Source organism: Lonchura striata, chromosome 17, assembly GCF_050655825.1.
Source record: "Lonchura striata isolate lonStrDom1 chromosome 17, ASM5065582v1, whole genome shotgun sequence".
NCBI lineage: Eukaryota > Metazoa > Chordata > Aves > Passeriformes > Estrildidae > Lonchura > Lonchura striata.
This window is the reverse complement of record NC_140719.1, coordinates 922,559-945,187: the sequence shown is the minus strand read 5'-3', so window position 1 is coordinate 945,187 and position 22,629 is coordinate 922,559. Positions and strand designations below refer to the sequence as shown.

At 46.9% G+C, this 22,629-nt stretch overlaps 1 protein-coding gene and 1 long non-coding RNA gene across 6 annotated transcripts; one reads left to right on the top strand and one right to left on the bottom strand.

Annotated features, from left to right (window-relative positions):
* The first annotated feature begins 542 nt into the window (after nt 1–542).
* On the top strand, nt 543–20,675 carry UAP1L1 (UDP-N-acetylglucosamine pyrophosphorylase 1 like 1). Of its 5 annotated transcripts, none has more exons than XM_085593945.1 (9): nt 543–1,111; nt 9,543–9,747; nt 11,655–11,847; nt 12,899–13,071; nt 13,891–14,084; nt 14,917–15,057; nt 16,609–16,794; nt 17,560–17,626; nt 18,518–20,675. In XM_085593945.1, exons 1-9 carry the CDS (start codon nt 558–560, stop codon nt 18,602–18,604), a joined length of 1,800 nt encoding a protein of 599 aa, XP_085450071.1. In that variant the 5' UTR covers nt 543–557; the 3' UTR covers nt 18,605–20,675. The 5 variants fall into 5 exon arrangements, with proteins under 5 accessions (XP_085450071.1, XP_085450072.1, XP_085450074.1 ...); XM_085593948.1 differs by adding an exon at nt 3,066–3,204 and having other exon boundaries at nt 812–852; nt 11,672–11,847; nt 17,560–20,675; XM_021533642.3 differs by having other exon boundaries at nt 812–1,111; nt 11,672–11,847.
* On the bottom strand, nt 4,836–22,594 carry LOC110472188 (uncharacterized). The gene is made up of 2 exons (XR_014958787.1): nt 21,226–22,594; nt 4,836–5,086 (listed from the first exon to the last, which is right to left on the bottom strand). It is a non-coding gene; the product is annotated as an uncharacterized LOC110472188 (long non-coding RNA).
* Between the last annotated feature and the right edge of the window lie 35 nt (nt 22,595–22,629).

Below are 22,629 nucleotides of genomic sequence, written 5' to 3'. Positions count from 1 at the left end.
AGGGACATTTGAGTCTTGGGGGCATCAGGCCCAGCATCACGGGCTGGTCAAGGGAGGGGAGTGTCCCACTCTGCTCTGGGCTGGGGTGGCCTCACCTTGAACCCTGATAGCAGTTTTGGGCACTGTAAAATAAGACACTAGGCCATTAGAGAGCGTCCAAAGGAGGGCAACAAAGATGGTGAAGGGCCTTGAGGGGAAGGTGTATAAGAAGTGGCTGAGACTTGGTCTGTGCAGCCTGCAGAAAAGCAGACTGAGGGTCAGACTTGACAGTCTACAACCTCATCCTGAGGGGAGGAGAAGGGACAGACACTGATGGCTTCTCTGTGGTGACCAGGGACAGGACCTGAGGGAATGGCCTGAAGTTGTGTCAGGGGATGTTCAGCTTGGATATTGGAAAAAGGTTCTTCCTCAGATGATGGTTGTGCACTGGAACAGGCTCCCAAGGGAATTGGTCACAGCACCAAGCCTGACAGAGCTTAAGCAGTGTCTGCACAACACCTCCAGGCACATGGTGTGACCTTGGGGATGGTGCTGTACGGGGTCAGGAGTTGGTCTCGATGATCCTTGAGGGTCCCTCCAACTCAGAGTATTCTGTGATTCCATGGGGGAAGCGCTGCGCTGGACGCAGTTCCTGCGGGGGCCGGAGTGTGGCCACGCGAGCAGCGTCTCCCGAGCCCTCAGAGCGAGAAGGCGCCGCAGCCCCGGGACCGCGTGACCCGCGAGCGGCGGGAGGGCTTCCGGGGGGCGGGAGGACGCCTCTGGCTCCGCCCGGCCCGGGGCTGCCCTGCCCCATCCCGCCGCGTCCCGCGCTGCTCAGAGCGGGTTCCCCACGCCATGGACCCTCCCGAGGAGGTGCGGGTGCGGCTGGAGCGGTGCGGACAGGGCCATCTGCTGCGGTTCTGGGCCGAGCTGAACACGGCACAGCGCGGAGCGCTGCTGGCGGCACTGCCGCCGGGGCTGGGCGAGCACTGCCGGCTAGCGGCGGCGGCCGGGGCCCGCCAGCGCGGCCCGCACGAGCGCCTGGACGGCCGGATGGAGCCGCTCCCCCCCGAGCTGCTGGGCAGCGTCCGCCGCAGCGGCCCCGCCGCGCTACAGCGCTGGGAGGCGGAAGGTGAGCGGGGCGCGAGGCCGCCTGTCCCTTCCGTGCCGGGGCTGCCGGGGTCCGGCGCGGGGGTTCGGGGGCAGCCGCGTTCCGCCGAGCCGAGGCGGTGCGGGACAGGGACGGCCCCCGGCGGGACCGCGGGGCAGAAGCCGCCTCTTGTGGTTGCACCGCGGAGCGCTGAGCAGTCCACCCCCGGCACCGCGGACGGGAGCCGCAGGGACGGCGGGTCGGGCAAGGAGGAAGAGAGCAGGATCACGACTGCGCCCCGGCCTGTAGTACTGGCAGCCGGTGTCCTCGGCCCGGGGAACTTTGGTCGAGACACGCGAGTTTTCACGCTGCGTTATGAAATGCAGCGGCCGAGGCCCCGCGGCCGTGCCTGGCCGGATCAGAAGATCTCTACAACTCCGTGACAAGCAGTGATAGCCAGCTGGGGCTCAGTCTCTCCTCCCGCAGAACAAGCGACGGGATAAAAAGAAAGAGCCTCAATTTATGTCAGAGGAGATTCAGGCTGAATATTGAGGAAAATTTTTTCACTGAAAGGGCGGTCAGGCTGCCCAGGGCAGTTGTGGAGTCACCATCCCTGCAAGTGGACAGGACACAATACTGTTTAGAGGGCACAGGGGTATTCTGCCAAAATGATTTACAATATTTGTCATGAAAAAATGTAATATTAAAGGATTTAAGGGGGCTCCAAGAGAGGTTGAGAGGAACTTTGGACAAGGACTTGGAGTGACAGAGCATGGGAGAATGGCTTCACACTGACAGTGGGCAGGATTAGATTAGATATTAGGAAGAAATTGTTCCCTGTGAAAGTGGTGAGGCCTTGGCACAGGTTGCCCAAAGAAGCTGTGGCAGCCCCATCCCTGGAAGTGTTTCAGGGCCAGGTTGGATGGGGCTTGGAGCAACCTGGGGTAGTGGAAGGTGTTCCTGCATGTGGCAGAGGGTGGAATGAGATGGTCTTTAAGGTCTCTTGCAACCCAAACCATTCTATGACTATGAGTCCCTGGGGAGGGTGCTGCCTGAGCTGGGTTGCTGCCTGGAGGATGAGCTCCTAGCCCACCAACAGGTGCAAAGGCCGGTTTCAGCTGCTGATCCACATCCATTCTGTGTCAGGTGTGGCAGGAGGTTGATAGGATCTGGGAGAAGCCCAGGAAAGTCCATAATCCATGGTTTTTGGAAACTGGTGGATGTAGGTGTGTGAAAGCTGGGGGTAGTGGGGGAGATGGTGGCTGGATGTGCTCTTCCCACAGCATGTTAATCTTACATGGATGTCCTCTGCTTTTTTCCTAAGTGCACACTCTTATTTATTTATAAGGGCTCCTATGTGTCTTGGATCTTTCTTTATAAAACATAACAGCACAGTTAAAAAATAATTTTAATTAAAAAAAGAAGGCCAGGAAGATCCACCTGGTTGTAGAGATACTTGCCTAAATTTTGACAAATGGCTGCACAGCCTTGGCTCAGCATTGCCAGTAAAGAGTTGAGGATGTGTGGGCAGGGGAGTGAAATAGAAGCATAAGGGCAGAGGAGCTTTTCTGCTGTGTCAGACTCCACTCATGGGGCTGAGTGGTGGTGGAGGGAACATAAGCTGGTACAGTGAATCATAGAATCCCAGAATGGTTTAGGTTGGAAGGCACCTTAAAGACCATCTCGTTCCACCCCCTGCAGGATTACCTTCTACTGTCCCAGGTTGCTCCAAGCCCTGTCCAACCTGGCCTTGGACACTTCCAGGGATCGAGGGTCAGCCACAGTTTCTCTGGGTAATTTGTGCCAAGGCCTTACCACCTCCACAGGGAACAATTCCTTCCCAATATTCCATCCATCCCTGCCCTCTGGCAGTGGGAAGCCATTCCATGTGTCCTGTCCCTCCATCCCTTGTCCCCAGTGCCTCTCCTGCTCTCCTGGAGCCCCTTTAGTCCCTAGAAGGGGCTCTAAGATCTCCCTGAATCTTTCTCATCTCCAGGTGAATACCCGCAGCTCTCCAAGCCTGGCTGCACAGCAGAGGGGCTCCAGGAGTAGCTCCATGGCCTCCTCTGGACTCACTCCAGCAACTCTATGTCCTTCTCATCCTGACAACCTTAGAGCTGAAGGCAGCACTGCAGGTGGGGTCTCACCTGAGCAGGGCAGAGAATTCCCCCTTCTCAAGTAGTGCCCCTTGTGGTATCAGCTAAGGGCACAGGGACTTTCTGGGTGGCAATGCACTTGGTCAGGGCACATTGAGATTCTCATCCACCCACACCCCAAGTCCATCTTGGCACGGCTATTTGAGGGTGTCACAGTGAGGAGGAAGGGACCCTTTGAGCCCTAGAGGCAGATGGGGCTGGGTCATTTGTCCCCCAGCCAGCTAGGCAAGTGAGGAAGCTGGTGTGTCTGTCTTGTGCCACTGGCCCCAGAAAGGAAAGGGAAAGGAAAGCCAGGCTGCCTGTGTGGGCTGGCCTTGCTGGTTGCCAGCACTGCATGCAGCAGCCCAGGTCTAAATATGTTTGGGAACCTGCTGCTGTGTCCAAATCGTCTGGCCCTGAAGTCTGATGGCTCCAGGCTGCCTCAGCCCTGCAGGCAGCCTGAAATTTTATCAGAAGGGGTACACACAGATGTTCTGTTTCATTTGGTTTGTTTTTATGATCCAGTTTAAGGCTGAAAAAGGATTTTATTTCCTGGAACAGGGCAATCAGGAGCAAAGACTGTTCCACTGAGCCCGGGCACTGCTGTGTGTCCCTGCAGATGTGGCAGCATCCCTGCATGGCATTTCCCAGTGTAACCAGCGTCATGGGCACAGGCTTTATGGGATCATGGTGTTTCTGAGGGAATGCAGCTCTGAAAGGCCTTTATTTGCAGTGTGTTGAGTGTTATAAATTGAGGTGAATAATTTGATTCAGCCTTTTAAGATCAATTAATAATTTTATTAATTACAGCAAGCGATAGCAAGCAAACAGCGCTGGGTGCAGCTGGGGAATCTGTGTTCCGCCAAAAGCTGACAACCTTTCCTTCTCTTCAGTCCCTTTTTATCCAGCACAAGTGGGGGTGATGGGTTTCCTTCTACTGTGGTTATCAGTTCCAGCAGCAGTTGGTTTGACAAGTGGGGGTGATGGATCTCCTTCCGCTGCGGTTATCAGTTCCAGCAGAGATTGGTTTCACAAGTGGGGGTGATGGGTCTCCTTCTGCTGTGGTTATCAGTTCCAGCCAGTCCTGCAAGATCTTTCACAATCTTTGTTTGCGGTTACCAGCCTTGCCCAAGCCTGCAAATTCCATGCCCTGACCCCCCAACCCTTTTATCCTAATTTCATACTTTTGATGAACAAACAAGTCAATGCAGTTTTTCACATTGAGCAAGCTTTGAGCAGATGAGCCATCCCAACCTGCTGTCCAGTGTCCCTGAGACTGCATGGGTGGTACAGCCTGTGGCTGTGGGGTCATCATCACACTGAGCTGAGATGCTCTGTGCTCTGTCTGTGGGTGTCTGAGCTGTCCACAGCTTCCACCTGCATTGCATCCTCCAAAGACTGAACAGCTGAAATAATATCTCCTCCTTCTCCCTCCTCCTTTTTCTATGATGAAAAATTATGGATAAGAACCAGACAACTGAAAACTTGCCTTGGGAACTGTCTAGGTTTGGAAAGACAGGTGTTTGTTAATGAAGGCAGGAGCCTTCCCTGAAATGGAAAAATGTAGACTCCTTCCCTCTGAATTGTTATAAATTTGAAATTAAGGGGGGTTCTCAGGTAAAAATACGGGAGCAGGAATAGCAGTTCTTTATTAGGGAAGAAAATAAAAAGATAAAATAAACAATGCAGTAAACTAAAATTACATTAAGAGAGTCAGAATCCAACCTGACACCCTGTTGGAAGCAGTCTAATTGGAATTGTGGCTGCAGTCCTCCTGGAGTGTCGGGTGTGGTTCTGTCGGAGCAGTGATCCTGTAGAAAAGGGTGTAGTCTTCCTCTGAAGAGGCAGTGGAAGAGGCAGCTGTTCCTCTGGGAAAATCCATCTGAGAAAAAAAAGCTGTGTTGGTGGGCCAGAATCTTAAGACTATATGCAGGTAGGAATGCTTGGCTGCTCTTTTTAGGTGGAGCATCTTACAATGGGATGTTACAGTTTTTATCAGTTTTGCAGTGATATTCAATGGCCCATTATCAGCAGATGTCTCCCTGGAGGGAGGACTGACTGTGGAAGAAATAAGGAAAAACTGCCCACTTAACACAAGACAACTGCTATACAGATGGCAAATAGAATACATCTTACTTTTTGATCTGGAACAGGAACACCTGAGATATTTTTAATAGTTAATAAACGAATACTATTGTTATTGTGTTTCAGACAAAAAAACTGCCTAGTCAGATTTGCTTTCAGATCTTAAACACCGACAATTAACAATCACATTTCCCTAGCCATGGGCTGAGGTGTACCCCATTTCATCAGAGACTTTGAAAAGCCACTCTGGTTATCTGACTGCTCTGCAGAATTGAAAAGTTTGGAGTCTTTTTCTCTTATTGACTACTGTTGTAATGGCACTGATGTGTCTGTTCAGTAAGAGAATTCAGTCTGTTCTTGCAAGACCAGTCTGTTCCTCCTACAAAATCTATTTTTTTTAATTTTTTTTTTAATTGCAGAGCAGGACTAACTGCAGCATAGGTGGGTATCTCTGCAGCCAACACATTTTCTCTTTACTTGAGCTGTTTGTTTTTTTGAAATGAACAGGGTTTATGCTTTTATTAATGTTCAGCTCTTTATTAAAACGATCAGCTAGGCAGGGGGCTCGACACAGAGCTAGCTCCCACTCTTGTAGCTTTTTCCAGGTAGCCGAAGGGGGAGAAGGCATGCAGAATCTGTTCTTGAAGTCTTTGTGGCACACTGGTAGCCGAAGGGTGAAGATGTGTCCAGTCTGTAGGTGAGGTCTGGATCAACAACTGTCCCCCTCCTTTCCTCATGGCACACTGGTAGCCAAAGGGTGAAGCGGTGTGCAGTCTGTTGCTGAAGTCTGGATCAGCAGATTGTCGTCTTTCCTTTCCTCCTGGTAACACCAGGAAGAGCTGTTTCTTTGTTCCTGCTTCCCACAGCCCAGTCCTCTGTAGGCTCTGGTGACAGGTCAGACATAGACCAGGGATGCGGTTCCCTTTTCCCCAACCAGCACACCCGTCCAGCCCCCTCCAGTGTGCCCAGCCTTCCATTTAGGGGTGTTTTCATCCCCAAAACCCCCTCCCATGATTCCACAGGTTCTGCTATTTGCATCCCAGTCCTAGAATGGCAGTTTGGGTGGGGGGTGTAGGTGATCCCCAGGTAGTTTAGAGATAACAAACAGTGCAATTAGATAACTAACATTTCAATATCAGTACTTAGCTCAAGCCAGCAGTGTCCCAGTATTGCCTTGGGAACTAGGAAGACTCTTTTGTTCATTACATTTTTCATATGCTTCAGAAAATTAGGTGGATGTTTTAAAAGGGATAGATCTTCCCATTAAAGCCAGATGAGTCAGTTCTTATGAACTTTTGTTGTGAATGTTGGTAATTTTACTGTTGGGAAGTTCAGAGCAGAGCTACTTACTCAAATTTTTGGTGTTACTTGTTTTCAGAGTGACCTAAGATCAGAACTTGGAAAAACTGTCTGTGTTGTAGGGTTGTATAATAAATACTGAGAATGCCATAAATGATGGGATACACTCCCCTGTCTGGTTTGTTCTTGTGCACCATGGTGAGCCCTGCTGGAATATGTCCCTGTCTGTCTGCTGGATTGTAAAAAAAAAGTGACATCATTGATGTTATCAGTGATACTGCTTTGGGTTTGAGTTTATCCCACTGAGGTTGAGGTTTCAGTCCGAGCAGTGAGAGGCCCCTCCAGGAGATGGGTGTGAGATGGCAACTCCCCCTTGGGCAGACCCCATCTCCTTGTCACTGTGTGGAAAACCTTATAGAACTGCTATCTCTTATGGGGCATCTGCATTTCAGTGGGGTGATGCCAGCTGTGGCACCTGTGAGCTGTGGCACGTGTGTGCTGTGGCTGAGAGTTGTAGCTCCTTGATGCTGTGGGGCAGAGTGGGGATCTCCTTGACTTTCCCAATACAGTGTTCACTTCAGAGTGTCATGTAAATGATGCTCTTGGTCACAATCTGTTGCTCAGCAGAAACGTCTAATTTGGGATCTGTGGGATGTGGTCTGTTGCATCAGAACGTATGTGTGTGTGTGTGTGTGTGTTGGTGTGAGGCTGACAGTGCAGCGGGGAGATGCAGCAGGGCAAATGCCCAACTTCTTCCACTGGTGGGTGAATCTCAATTGCGCTCTAAAGCAGCAGCCCCCATGCTGTAGCAACTGAGACCAGTAAATGCTGAGCTCAGACCTCAAGCAGCTTTGGTTTAAATTGCTGTGAAATACTTCAGCTCAAGTTCAATTTTAGATTATTTTGAAGAAAAATAATTCTTAAAAAAATGTTTTAATTGCTTGTTTCACAGAATCACAGAATAGTTTGGGTTGGAAGAAATGTTAGGGACAAGGTTATCTTGTTCTAACTGTTGCCATGGGTGTGTATGCCGCCCACTATATGAGATTGCTCAGGGCCTTGTCCAACTAGGCGTTGAGCATTTCCAAGGATGAGGCAGAACATTTTGGAAGTGTCCCACAGGGCAACTTTTTTAGTTTTTTTTTTTTCCCTCCATAAATTCTTTCTGTGCTGGATCCCAGTAGAGAAACAGCCAGCACCCAAGCCAGGGCATGAGAAGGTTTGGAGCCATGCTCTGGTGCCTCTCCATTCAGCTCTTTCCCTTCTCCTGCACTGATGCCCTGCACTGGCAAACAGCTGAGCATGCAGGAAAACCATGTGATGGGACTGGGGCAAGTACTTGTTGTAAGTAATAGCTGAGACCCTCTGCTCTGTACTTTGAGTCTCATAGGCAGCTCAGTGGAGGCACAAAGGGATCATTTTTTGCTTACATTACCAATTTAAACCTATTCAACCTTCCCCTGCTGTCCAAAGACCTCCTGAAGTTTAGAAATACCAAGATTTCCACACACAGGTTTCTTCCTAGGGAGCTCTCCTAATTCCACTTGGAGGATTGAAGATCTCCAGAGGTGGTATCCAGCTCTCACTCCTGTGGCCCTGTGACCCCAGAGGCTACTCTACAACAGAACCATGGCTGTGTGCCAGGACACCATCAGCCTTTTTGGAAGGGGTGTGTTTAGGGAGAAAGTCTTGTGTTACTGCTGTGATAAGACTGAAACTTCTAAGCATGGGAAGGGGAATGGTGGTATGGTGAATGCAATGTCATGGACAACTTAAGTAGTTGCTGAGAAAATTGCTGGAAGCTGTAGTTTTAAACAGAATTAAAATTGAGCCAGGGTGTTAAAACAGCAGTTGGTAGTTTTGCTCTATTGATCATTTAAACAGCCAATTATTTAAAGATTAACATAAACTCAATCCTCTTTTTTTTCTAATTCAATTTCTTTGGTCCCCATATTTTTCAGTCCAAATCAGGAATATTTTAGGCTCAGCTGTGGTTAATGTGAGGTGTTTCCTGAAGGCTGGGGTGCTCCACAGGCTGTCCTTGGCTGCAGGAGCAGTCACAGTTCAGTGCTGTGTGATGGCAGAAGGCCCTGATAGCTACCTGCAGCAGAGCTTCTGACATGGCAAGCCTAATGTTCCTTGCATTCTCAGAGAACCTCAGTGTTCCCTAATGAAAAATCTTTCTCACGGTTGTCAGTAATTATTGTGGTGCTAACTTGGGAGAAGGCAGGGACCAAAGTCTGAGAGCGAGCTGAGTGTTTATTGTGTGCTCTGGTTCTTCCCCAGGTTCTGGACTTCCCTGGTTTGTCAGGAGCACTGACACTGGTTTCAAATAGATTGTGGAAGTTGTAGCTCCTGCAGGCTTGGCTGTATTACTAGCAGCTGACTGCAGCTGTGTTCAGCTTCTATTGAAGCTGGAGCACAGGTACAGATAATTGATTAAGGCAGATTCTAAAAATCATCCTGCTTTACTCAAGATGATGAGACTTGGCTTCTTTGGGATATAGAAATTATAAGGGACCTCTGGACGGCTCTAGTCCAACCCCCATTTGGAACAGAACTGTAAACAGCCTGAGGCCAGGTCAGCCACAACTTTACTAAGGTAAACCTTGAAAACCTTAGAGGACATTCCTTCCTCTCCCGATGTCTTTTCTAGTGCTGCACTACCTCCCTAGTAAAGAGTTTGTATCCTAATTTGAATCTCCTAAGCTGCAGATCATGGCTATTGCCTGTTACTTGCACCCATTCTTGCTTTAGGTGAAGAAACTGCTGCGTCCAGGAGTTGAAAGGAATTTTCTTCTTTGTGTGCAGTGACATATTTCTCTCTGAGCTGCCAGCATTGAACTCTCAGCTTCTGGCTATTGCCTGAGCTCTGCAAAAACGCTCAGGAGAAGAACATGGGGTGTTGATTGCTTTGGAGGTTCTTATATTCCCTTGGGCTTCTTTTCCTACAGGTTTACATCAGATTTCACAGAACAAGGTGGCAGTGCTACTCCTAGCTGGAGGACAAGGAACCCGCCTGGGAGTCAGCTATCCCAAGGGCATGTACAACGTGGGGTTGCCCAGTGGCAAGAACTTGTATCAGATCCAAGCAGAAAGAATTCGCAAAGTGGAGCAGCTTGCTGGGAAAAGACACCACTGCAAGTGTGTCATTCCCTGGTAAGTGACCTAAAGCCAGGCCTGCTCTGCAGGGCTCTTCACATTCCATTCTTGCCCATGTTGTCTTCAAGAAGCACTGAGCTGGGTGCTATACAGAGACAGGTTGAGAGGAGCCTTTTGTTGGCAGGATTTGCGATGGCAGTGGCTGGAGGAGGGTGCAGAGGAATGGGAGGTGGCAGGTCCGTGTCTGCAGACCTGAGGGATTGAGTACTGTCTTTGTATCACTGACCACAACCCTAACTGCTGTACCTTGCTGGCTTTGCAGGCAGCTACTGGCAACACTTTTCAGTGGTTGTTGCAGATGCTTTACAAGAAATTTAATCAATTTCTGCTTTCGCAAGTTCCTGCATGGAGGACAACCTAGAGCTTGCCTTCTAAGCCCTTCTTCCTGCTCTTGTCCATAATCTCTGCAAAAAAACCTCTTGCTTTGTGTGCAGGCCACCTCCTGCTGTCACTGTTCATAGTTGCTGATTCTGCTGGCTGCTCGTGGCTTTCAAAAGAGATGAGCTCTGGGCAAAGTGCAAAATGTGAATTCTGTATGGCGTGTGGTGGGTGAGAGGAAGGCACTGCAGATGTATCTGGAACTGTTGTCTGCTAGATGTTCTCTGTTAGACCATGAGGACTATGTAGAAATACCCTTATGGAATCAGTGTTTGGTCTGAGGCAGGGTTTTGATAGTGAAAGAGCAGGTGTCAGGGTATCACATTGTTTTACAAATTGGAGATCAAAGTTCATTCTTACATTGTTTCCTCATGGAACTTGAGTCCATATTGTGCTTCTTCCTGAAGCCTTGTATACAGGACCTGAATTGCAAATGCATCATCCCTGGTGCCGCTGGAAGCCAGGATGTGTAAGCCTCAGATTCAGTCAAAGAGAAAACGGAAAATTTCTAACCAGGCAGAAGCCTAAGAAAGTTCTGAGAAAGAATGTAAATAAGTTCTTTATCTCTCTTGTTGTTCACATTGTTTATAGTTAATTTCTGCCACTGTGTGTCATGCACTGTGCACCAATGGGGTGAGTTGTTTTCACTTCAGGACCAATCGAGTTGGTCTACATGAAGCTCTGTATAAAGAGCAATGCATTTTAAAATAAATCAGAGTTCTATTCTCTCACCTTCTGACTCAGAGTCTCTTCATTCCCGTCCTGCCTCAACACGGTCAAGGATGGATTATTTGCAAGATGCCACATTTGTTTCCAGTTCCCCTCCCAGGGGAAGGGAGGCAGTTGAAACATTTTGTTGCTCCAGTAAACCTGGGCCTAGACTATGGTGTGCTACAGAGATGTAAATTGGGGCTGGGCAATTGAGGTCCAGGCTCTTCTGTGTTGTTTCCTCATTCTGAAAGAGGACCCTGTACTCCTATGTTGATAGTTGTTGACGAGTTTGACAGGTAGATGATGAAGGTGGCTTTTAGACAGTAGTGGAGGAAGAGACAGAAGCAATGTGGAGCTGAAAGGAAATGAGGAAGCAGAAAAACTTCTGACAAAAACAAACATGTAGCCAACATATGGAAAGACTGCTGTTTGCCTTGGCACTGGAGAGGTGCTGACAGGGTGAATTGGTTAGGGTTTCTATAGACATTTAACATCAGTTTGAATTTAGAGTGAATGAGGCTGTTTTCTGCCCTTTGTCTTATATTCCAGCTCATCCAGATATCCAGATTGTTCACATTTAGGACAAGGCTCTTCTGTCCTGGCTGGAGTTAGGCCAGGGTAGGCTCATGCCCTGATATGGTCATAGCACCCGATACAGCCTTACCGCAGGATGAGTTCTGGAGGGGAGCTCTTGTGTGCAGTTGCTCACCACAGGATGCTGTTGTGCTTCTCGTTTCACACTCCTGGGATTCCTCTCTTTTCTGTTCAGTTTGTAGTTTTGCCTTTTGCTTGTGTTGTTCTTTCTCATTGCCAAGGCCCCATTCCTGCCCAGGTACATCATGACAAGTGAGTTCACACTGGGGCCAACAGAAGAGTTTTTTGTACAACACAACTACTTCAACTTGGATAGATGCAACATTGTCATGTTTGAACAGAGAATGCTGCCTGCTGTCACCTTTGATGGGAAGGCCATCTTGGAGGAGAAGGGGAAAATTGCCATGGCTCCAGGTACCTGCTGTTTGCTTTTCCATGCAGTACTGTCATATGTGTTGGCAGTTGCTATAGGCCATCAGCCTGCCTAGGCACACAGACCAGGCTTTGGGGGTCAGGGTTAATGCTTCCAGTTAATATGGAAAGGTCCTCTAATGTTTCAGGCTAGTAATCAGAAACAAAAATCTGTTTTGTTCTGGCTGGACATTTGACCACAGCACATGTTTTTTATCCAAGTCTGGGAGTATTGGCAGGATTAGGAGTGCTGTGGTGTCAGGGTAGGAGAAAGGTGCATTAGCAGAGCTCTCTATGAGGTCTTTGGAGCACTGCCTTCTGTGGTGAAGGTCAGGAGCTCAAGGCTGATAGCTGGAAATGGGTAAAAAAGCAGCAAGAGGATGAACTCTTTTCAAAATGACAGCAATGTCTCACCTTGTAATGCTTTTTTTAACCTAGACATGGCCAAGAGACTTGGTGAGGGCAGCCCAGTTGGGACTATGTTGCAGCTGCAGAGTGGTTCTCCCGAGCTGACAGGGGCATCCCAGGAGGAACTCTAAATGGGTGATCTGTGATAAAGCATGCAAGTGATCTTTATACATCTGCAGTTCAAGCCATTGAAAATGCATTGAGAAGTTGGAGGTGGTGGGGAAGATAAACAGAGAATAAGATTTATTTTGGTCTTTCTCCAAGAAAGAGAATAAATATGCTTTTGGCCCGTACTGGAGGAGAAGTGTAAAAGACTTTTCCCACCCTCTGCATAGATTTGCCCTTTAGTATTCTCCCTCTGAGGATCTTACTATCCTTCATAAAGTCTCATAATGCTGCTCAGTGAGGTTGGTCCCCATGGTCCCACTCTTCAAGTGAGAGAACTGGGGTGAAAAGAAGAACATGCTCCCCTGAACTGTGTGGCAGAACTGGAAATAAAACCTGGTACCACTGGCTCTTGGCTAGAAAGCATTCTTCCATTCAAGAAAATTTGTTCAGTACTTTCTGCTTTTGCAATGTTAGCTAGAAAAAACCCTCCCCAAAGTCACAAATGAGCCAAGACTTTCTCTTTTCTCTTGCATTATAGATGGAAATGGTGGCTTATACCGTGCTTTGATGGATAATAAGATCTTGGATGATATGAAGCAGCGTGGAATCCAGTATGTCCACGTATATTGTGTGGACAATATCCTCGTGAAAATGGCAGATCCAGTCTTCATAGGTTTCTGTATTTCCAAAGGGGCAGACTGCGGTGCAAAGGTGAAGCACTGCTAGCAGATGGCTGGTTTCCCACAGGGAGTTTGGGTCTGATGACACTTGGAAGAAGCTGCTGGTTGCTGGGAATTCTTACATGACCCATGGAATTCAACCCTTTGCCCATCAGCAGCTCACTCTGAGCAGGTTTAGAGTTCCTTGCTGCCTGCACAGTATTTCAAATTCCTACTCATGGGTGTCTTCTGTTCTTCCCAGAGTACTGTGGAAAATAAACTTCAATTAGAGCAGGGAGTATAGCTGCACATGAAACTGCACACTGGAATTGCTTTGCATCTATGTCCAGCCCTTTCTACAAAGGCACTTGGGCTGTCTAGAAGCCATATTGGACTGGGTTGTGTTTTATAAATGCACCTTTAAGTCTAAGGGGGGCATTTCTTACACTCTGCTGCAGAAGATGAGGAAAGCCTTTACAGCCTGGATTTTGTTAACCTAAAGCAGCATGTGCCTGAAGAGAAATTTATGAGTCATTAGCTCTGTTCAGGCAAATGGGGAGTTGGAGGCTAATAGTTGCAAAAAGCTTTCTTTTAATGCCAGATCCTAGTCCTTGGTAAGGAAAGTGCCCCCACTATGCAGATTGCTTTTAACTGTCTTCTGAGAGACTGTCAAATTAAGTGGTTGAGTACTGGGGTTTATGTTGAATTGTTGGGAAAAATGTGCCTCCAGACTGCTCTGTGCCCCTTACACAGCCCTGAGGTGCTGAAGGATCAGTAGGCAACAGTCCCATGGGATTGTTTGTACTTGGGAGCTGGAATAGTCCTGGGATTTTCTTCCTCTTTGTCATAAATCTGTGTCCTGTGGCTACAGGTAGTGGAGAAGGCCTACCCCACGGAACCTGTTGGGGTGGTGTGCTGTGTGGATGGAGTGTACCAGGTCGTGGAGTACAGCGAGATCAGCCCGGAGACTGCACAGCAGCAGTGCCCTGAGGGGGGACTGATGTTCAGTGCTGGCAACATCTGTAACCACTTCTTCACTGTTGAGTTCCTGGAAATAGTGGGCCAGTAAGTCCCAGCACACCTTCTAGGTAGCTATGCAGCCCAGAAATACCTCCAAGAGTGGGTGTTCCTCTTTCACACTCTGGAATTTTAGTTATGGTTATCCTCTGTGTTGCCTTTCATCTCCTCTCTCTTCCAAACAGTTCCAAACACCTGAGTCCCCTTTCTGACAGCCCCAGCATACTCTTCAGGCTGTACCCAAGGAAGATGTTCCCAGGTTCACTGTAACTAAATCGATTGAGATATACCAGTGTGCCATCTTCCTTGGCCTTCAAGGGTGAGCAGCTGTGCAGGCTGCAGTGTGGTCAGTGATGCAGCCTCATATAATGGAATTATAGTGGGAATGTCAGCCATGACAATGCTTTGGGCACAGTTTGTGGAGAGGGTGAAGTTGCAGGTGGACTCTGTGCCTTGGTGTTGGGGAATGGGGATGTGATGCTGGGCATTCAGTGAGCAGCTGTACAACCTTCCTGAAGAAGAGCTTGAACCACCCTTGGGTGAAGGATCTGCTCTGCTCTGTTTTCACCCCAGTCAGGTAACAATTTGGGTTGCCTCTTTTTTTTTGTAACCTCTGACTGCAATTTCAGCTTGATGCAAACTTCTCCCTCTCCTCTGACTGTCATGTCCCAGTGGTACAGAGAGAGTCCATGGCCAGGCTGCTCTTCTTGGGGAAGTGTTTCCTGGATGTGACTTGGATCTCTTGGGAGGGAGCAACACCCACAAACAGTTGAGATTTGACCCAGAGGAGTAATGAGCCATCTGCTTCCCTGAAGTGTATTGCTTTTTTTCTAAGTGGGCTTGAACTAAATAAAATGGCTGGTTTCTTCTCCTTTTGCAGGAAATGGGAGTCAGAGCTGAAGCATCATGTAGCCATAAAGAAGGTGCCCTACATTGACAAGGAGGGAAATCTGGTAAAACCACTAAAACCAAACGGGATAAAGCTGGAGAAGTTTGTGTTTGATGTGTTCCAGTTCTCTAAGTTAGTGACAGACATAATTTTACTTTTCTCCTCCCCTTCTCAGTGTTTGTTTGAATGACTGTAGGTTGAAAAAAGCCATCCCAGGGAGCACATGGTTTGTGGGTGCCTTGTTAGGAAGGTTGTTGGATCTACACCCAGCTCCAATCCAACTGTAATGCTGAAGACTCTAAGGGGAGCCCACAAGGTACTCAGTGCTTGCGCCAACCCTGCTCCCAGACTGGTCATCCTCCTGAGGATCTGTTGGCTGGCCTGGCCTCTGCCAGCCTGGGAAAAATGAAAGGAAATTTAAAATTTCCAATTTCCAAAGCCAATGAAGCCCATATTGGATTATTCAGACTTGCAAAAATTGGGTCTTTCAGCATTGTGCCTTCCATGACAACTGCAGCTCTGATTACATTTTTGGGTGCTGTTAAGCCAGGGCTCAGCTCGTACGCTTTGTGCTCGGAAAACTGTTTACTTAAGTACCGTGGGGCCAGGTGGAACTATGGTTGCTTTCCAAATTCTGCATCATAGCTGGGAGTGCTATGACATACGTAGTCAGGGGTACTTGTGTATAGGGAATATAGGATTTTAGCAATTAAGCATAAGTGTTGTTATAAAAATCTATTTTTCCAAAGTCTCAAATTCAGCAGTGAAGATTCTGTTTTAGGCTTTAATAAATGCCAAAGAGAGACCTCAGGCAAACTGAATTATCTTTGTTTGGGGATACTATTTCTCTTTTTATATTATTTCCTTTAGAATAGAGAGCTCGAATTTTGAACCAGTCTCTGTTTCCTGACATGTGTTAAATAAAGTAGTATCAAACTAAAGACAAAACCAAAATCCAAGGGTGATGGGAACACTGCTGAGTTCTGAGCTGTGACAGAACTCATTTGCAAGCAGTGGTTCCTTGTGTTTTTTTTAACAGCTCAAAACCACCTTGGCAGCTGTGCTTCACGCATGAAGTGCAGAAATGCACATATGTTGCTGTGGGGCTTTTTAATTTGCATTCTCATTTCTGGCAAACAGCTGTACTTCACAATCACCTGTGAGGCCTCCCTTGTTGCTTGTTTGTCCCTGGGAGCTGGTGTCCTTAGTTGGTCTTTAACTACAGACTCCTAAGCAGGGGGCATTTCTTGGGGCATGGTGAGGTGCTCTGCAGTGAGTGCACTGCTCATGTTGTGCCCAAACTCTGGACAGTGCTGTGCTCTCTGTCCTGCTGTGCTCTGAGCTGTCTTGTCCAAGAACCTACCACTGCCTAAAGATGTTTCTATGGCATCTCTGCTGAACTGTTGCGTTTTCTCTCCCCTGAGCACTGCTCTGGTAGGTTGGGAGGCTCCTGTTAAGTTCCCAAAGAGATGAAGCTTCTTGTGTTTTTCCATTCTACAGCTCCTAGTCCTTGGCTCTTCAGAAGGGCAGTGGGCTTCCCTTGACTTGACTGCCTCAGGCTGCATACAGTGCTTCTCCCAAAAATATATATGAGCCTTTCCCCATGAATGTTGTTGTTGCATTAGTGGGACTGATGACTAGCTCTGGTTTTCATGATCATTGTTTTCTTCCCTTTGCTGGTAGGAATTTTGTGGCATTTGAAGTTCTGAGAGAAGAGGAATTCTCGCCACTAAAAAATGCAGACACAGCTGACAAAGATACTCCTACCACTGCTCGGCAAGCCCTCCTGGCCCAGCATTACCGCTGGGCTCTCAAGGCTGGAGCCAGATTTGTGGATGAAAATGGTTGCAGGATACCAGAAAAACTCAGGTATAAATCTGTGACCTTCTCTGCAGCTTCTCTTGTCGAAATGCTCAGCCATGCCAGCGGGCCAATGGCACATGCTGGGCTCTCCAAAACTGGGCATTAGTGTAGTCACACGGTGGCTCAGCGTGATTTTTGTTCAGCTGGTCCTTTCTGGTTATGCAGGTTGATGTCTATTACACTTCCTGCTTCTCTTGTGACTGTGGGTGCTCCAGATAGTTTGCGCTTGAGGTTCTGGACATTCTCTCTGGCAGATCCCTCCCTACTCCTGGAGTAATGAGTTGGCCCTTCCTGTAGCACGTTGTTAGACAGGGGCAGCCTTTTCCATCACTCTGGAGTTAGCAATGCAAGGAATTTTAATTTGTAGGCCCTGACAGCTTTTCTGTGTCCCTAACAGGACTCTCAGGTAGTCTTAAGGATTGGTTGTTAAAGTGATTACCAGTTCAGATACCTTCCTGCATCATGTGTAATGGAATGCTGCTTTTTTTCCATGGGGCCGTTACTTCATCAACTCATAGTTCAATAGACCCACAAGTTGTTCATTTGACTTGAAAAGCATCTCTATAAAAGGGGTGTTTTGGTTTTGCTGAGTAACATTTGGGACCTGTTAATTCCTTTTTATTTTCACACTTTGTTTTCACATAATGTCTGGTGCATGTGACTTTAACAAATGTCTTATCCTTCTGGATATCCTATTCTGGATAATCTTTTGAAGAAGATGCACTATTTTTAAACTATGGCAGGAAGTTAATCCTGCATTCTCTTCTTTAGTGTCTCAGGAACTGAAGATCCTCCGGCTGTGTGTGAGATTTCTCCATTAGTGTCTTATTTTGGAGAGGTGAGAATATCTATGGAGGCATTTTTAAGAGTGTGCAGGTATGCATCTGACTTCCTTCCAAACACAGGTAGTTTCTTTAGCCTGGGCTTGCTGAGAAATGGTAAGATCAAGGAAACAGGGACTTGGGCTCTGTGTTATCATAATGTGGTTTCATTATGATTTACTCTTCAGCACTTTGTTCACTCTCAATTTTAGCCATCTGTAAAATAAGATTTGCAACAAGGCTGCAGTTTCAGTAAGATTTGCGAGCACTTTGAGACCTTAATGAGAAGTGCAGAATATTCAAATTAGAAGATCCATGGGTTGTGTGCTTATTTGTGCTCATATCCCACAGTAAGTGAATCCTAACTGAGAAATAATGTGTGCTGGCTTTAGGGAAGCCATTTCTCAATTTTGTCCCTCTGAAAAGAATTGATCCTGACAAACCTGCTTCCATTTAATAATGAGAATAGGAGCTTCCCCATTGGATGGACAGGGTGAGAAATAGTAGATTACAGGAAAATGTGTGGGCACTGTTTGCTAGGTTTCCACATGTGTTAACTTGCAAACAGGTAGGTTACACCTACCTGCATTAGGTGTATTCCTCAACATGTGCAGGTGGTGAACTCATTGCAATCAATAGGTTGTCAGAACAAAATGAAAATAAGGCAATTAGACTTTTCTTTGCCAGGGTTATTCTACTGTCAGTTAAGGACACACCTTCCCATGCTGCCCTCCCAAGAAGCTTTCTGACATCAGGTTTCCTTAGCGCCTCTGCTTCTTGAACCCCAGAAACACTTTCTGTTACTGGGGAAACTGTTACTTTTGCCTTGTCCCTGACCTTTGTCAGTCACTTCAGGACTTAAAATAGTGCATTTACAGCCTAACAATACTGTTCTCACATGTTCTCAGGGTCTGGAGGTGTACATGAAGAACAAAGAATTCCCTTCTCCCTTTGTACTCGATGAAAACAAAGTGGAAATGCTGGAAAATTCTTGAAGTGGGAAGCCTTTCCTTCTCAAATCAGATCCATGTTTGTCAGTCCATTATAAGAACTGACAGTACTAAAATGTCAGCTATGAACTGCATTATAAAAATTTTTTTTTGTGGATTGACACTTTCTGGGTGCTAAACAGATCCTACAATTCTTACTGTTGCATATGAATATGGAAAAGAGCCAGTCAAGGCCTGATAAATCAGCTTTGCTTTCAAGAAGATTCAATTTCTTTAGTGCCTTTTTAGGTGTCTTGCTTGTGCCGGTGTGGTTGTTTTTTCGGTTTGGTTTTGTTTCTAAATCACGTGCACAATTACAGTCAGATTGAGATCCCATCCTAAAAAGTATGGAAGGACTTTGGATACTGAGATTTCTCTCCAGCAGTCAGTTTTTTCCCTAATCATGTGCTGATTAGAAGATCCAATTCAGCAATTGCATTCTCTAAGCAGATCATACAGAGTCTGCTGTATGTAGGAATGTTGCTGTGCCTCCATTGCTTGAGGCTTGGAGTCCAAAGTAGAACAGACTAGTTTTGTATGTGGGCTCACTGGTGCCATCCCTAGACTGATTGCTCTTTACATTTGTAGTGACTTGTTTTTTTTAAATAATAATAAAAAAAAAGAATATTTTCGCAATCCTCTGCCCTTCCTGACTATAACAGTTTTCCTTTTCACTTCCTGTTTAATATATACCACAACCCTCAGACAAGGCTCTCTTTAGGTACCTGAAAGTAATATGAGAAACAAATCCCAGTGGTAGAATTTAATGCCTAACCAAAACAAACAAAAAAACCTCTCAGCATCAACAGGGTACACAGTAAAACACCAGCCTCCGCTTCTACAATTTTTCCCCAGGTGATGTTCCAGCACTCTTTCACTTAAGAAGTAATTCCATAGATGCCTTTCTTTTAGCTATGTTACTAACCACAATGTAAAGATAAGTGTCAGCTAATGAAGGAGGCTAATTGTCTGAACCCATGTAGCATTTGAACTCAGCCCTGGCCACGGGGTCTCAGGGTAGCTCTGACCCTTGACCCACCAGTGATTCTTCGTGTTCAGTTTTTGGACACTGCCCCAGAAAGCTCATGCCCATCTGATGCAGAACCTGCGCTGATCATACCTGACTCATTTCAGCCTTGGTGAGGATGGCTGGCTCTGGTGGCTGGCCTTTGCATCAGAAATATTCCATACTCTTTCCCTGAAGGTAGTGAGAAAGATGTTTCATCTGAAATGTTATTTCATGCATCAGCTTCTACTGAGGAATTGCTTATGTTATTTCATTAAGCAATAATTAAGTTCCATGGCTTTCTGTAATTTCTGATGTTAAGCTCTATTCAGAATCATAGAAAAAGGAATGGGGAAATATAAAAATTACTTTGAGAGTAAATACAGTTTGTAAGTATGCTCAAGTTTTCCAAAGAAAGTATCTAAATGTCAGTATCAGAGTTTTTGGTTGTAAAGTGTTTCTGCATGAACTTGAGTAATGATCCTTTCACACATGCAGACCAGTTAATGACTGGTTCTGACTACCTCAGTTGGCATGTGCAGCCAGTAATTCACATTTTTAGTATAAATTAGGCATTTGTCCTTGTCACCCAATTCTGTAGTCTTTTTGCAGTGTTTCTGTGACACATTCCATTCCTGTCAGTCAAGTTTTATATCTGAGAACAAATTATGTTGTAAATTTGTGAGTATTGCTCAGCAGTTAAAGCACATGCTTCTTTTATATTGTGCTGTGCTATAAAGAAATATTTCTTTTGCTTTTTCTAGTTATTTCTCTTTTGAAGCTTCAGTTTCAATGCACACAGAACAGAGCTGCTGACATAGTTTTCAAGAAGTTAAATTAGAATGCTAAATGCCTTGTCTCTTGGGTTTTTTATTTTCTATGACTCCTCACATTTTAAACTGGAACAGAGAAACAATTTTGAGATAACTTTAAAAAAAATCTGTCCTGTATGTAACAGTCTTTGTATGCATTATAAAATGAAAAAAAGTACCTGAATCAAAGGGAAGATCTGTAGTACTCCAGAAACATCTGGACATCTAAGTATTTTTATCAATAAAGATGTTACTGTGATTTCTGTGTTTTTCTGTTTTTCTTGTATGTGAGCAAAAACACACTTCTTGTCTCTGTCCCTGTGAATGTTGTCACTACAGGTGCAGGATGGTGTCACTGGTGGTGCATCTGGACACTGCAGTGCCCACTCTTCAGATTACAGGGGCATATGGAACTGAGCAGAGGGTGATTCCTGAAGGGAGTTGACATTGTGAGATCTCTTTTTTCATCAGAAAACAGAATAGTTTTTGTCTCCAATCCTGTAAATTTTTCCAAGCTTTTCAGCTTAGTTTATTGAGGGAAGCGGGTTTAACTGCAGGTGGTGGTTGTCTTATTTCAAGTTGATTTGTGTAATACGGTTCTGAGTCAGTCTCACAGCTGGTGTGTAGGTAATGAGCACTTGCTGCAATGCAACTTTTACTTTATATTGAGAGGCACTTCCTAAACACAGCTCTATTTATAGCACAATCAGTAGGGAAAGCTAGAAATACCTCACAAATGGCGGACTGCCCTCATTTGGGGGTTTAGGGCTGAACCCAGCATATGTCAGAAGCAAATGTTCCTTTCTTACCTCTTTCCCTGTTTCTCTCTTGACACCCATGTGTGAAGGCTGCTGGGGATTTTCCTGTGGTAGGAAAATAGTACTAAAAATTAATGCATACTTTAGGCATCTTAAATTGTTCTTTTGCTCATTTATGTGCTCTTTGTATCTACTAGGATTTTTGATTCATTAGTTGTCTTAATCATTAAATGTTCAGAAAACACCAAATTTTCAGTTTTATCTTGAAATCTACTGTGAGGTGGATTCCAAATGTAAAGACTCAAATGATGGATGCTAACCTGCCACTTAGGCATGGTGGAGGTGAATTCACTGCCAGCACTTAAAGCTGCAGTCTTAAAGCAGCTGCTTCAATGCTGCCTTCTTCCAACTGGACTATGAACCTGTGCTGGAAGTTATTTGTTATGCTATGGCTCTGAATGTGTACATCACTAAACAATACTCTTCCCTACTCCAGCTGGCTGTCCCTCCTTCTCCACAGGGAAATCTTTAATTGCAGAGGGAGTGACACAGGGCTGGGAGGCTGTGGAGGAGCAACTGAAGAAAGGAATTGTGTGGGATGAGTGCTTCCTACTGCGCACCAAAATTCAGTGCCAGGTCTTATGGAAGGGTCTATCTACACAACTGGTTAAGTTGCTTTTCACCCACTCACATACATCCTCTCGCAGATTCCAGTTGTCTGCTCTCAGGCCTGTGTTCCAGCACCGCCTGCTGGAAAACTGTTGTGTCTCGGTTTTCCGGTAGCAGGGGGTTAATGCCATCAGACAGCACTTCCCTGTGCTCTCGGAGGCAGCAGCACTTCGGGGTTTTGCCCGGCCGTGCTCACTCTGCAGGTGTGCGGGAGGAGCCACAGTGGCCGTACCCCCTCCACAGGTGCAGGTACAGTGCCGGGGCTGCACCTCACCACAGCGGCCTACTTCCAGCTTCATGGGGACTTGCAAGTCATTTACTGAGCTGATTTTCCTTATTATCTGCCACATGCACGTCTTAATTTACATTTCTTCCATGCCAATGACTGTGACTGGTGTCCCTATGTTGTATTCTCACGACACCAAAGAACAGCGAGGATTCCCAGCCTCTCCTTTGCTTCACTGCCCACCCCGGCAGCTGCTGTCCTCGCTGGGCAGGGCACAGGTCTGCGAGGTGCGCCGGGACAGCGAGAGGCAAGGGCAAAATCAAAGCAGCCCTTAGCACCCCCGCCCAGGCCTGAAGCCGGAATCCGTGAAGTAGGTGGGGGCCTCGGGCCGTACCCACGCCGAGGGCTGCGGCCCCGGAGCGGCTCGGCGGGTGGGCAGCGCGGGCTGAGACCTCCTCCTGCCCGCCCGCGGAAAGGGCCCGTCCCGACGGGGCTTCCTCAGGGCCGCTGCCTCCGCGGCGCCGCCGGACGCGTCCGGCCCCGCCTCGCCCGGTGCCACC

Excerpts from the sequence above, each read along its gene's own strand:
- UAP1L1 (XM_085593945.1), top strand. The coding sequence starts at position 558 with ATGATCCTTGAGGGTCCCTCCAACTCAGAGTATTCTGTGATTCCATGG. Across the intron at positions 11,848-12,898 it reads GAAAATTGCCATGGCTCCAG|ATGGAAATGGTGGCTTATAC; the intron begins GTACCTGCTGTT and ends CTTGCATTATAG. Across the intron at positions 13,072-13,890 it reads GGGCAGACTGCGGTGCAAAG|GTAGTGGAGAAGGCCTACCC; the intron begins GTGAAGCACTGC and ends CTGTGGCTACAG.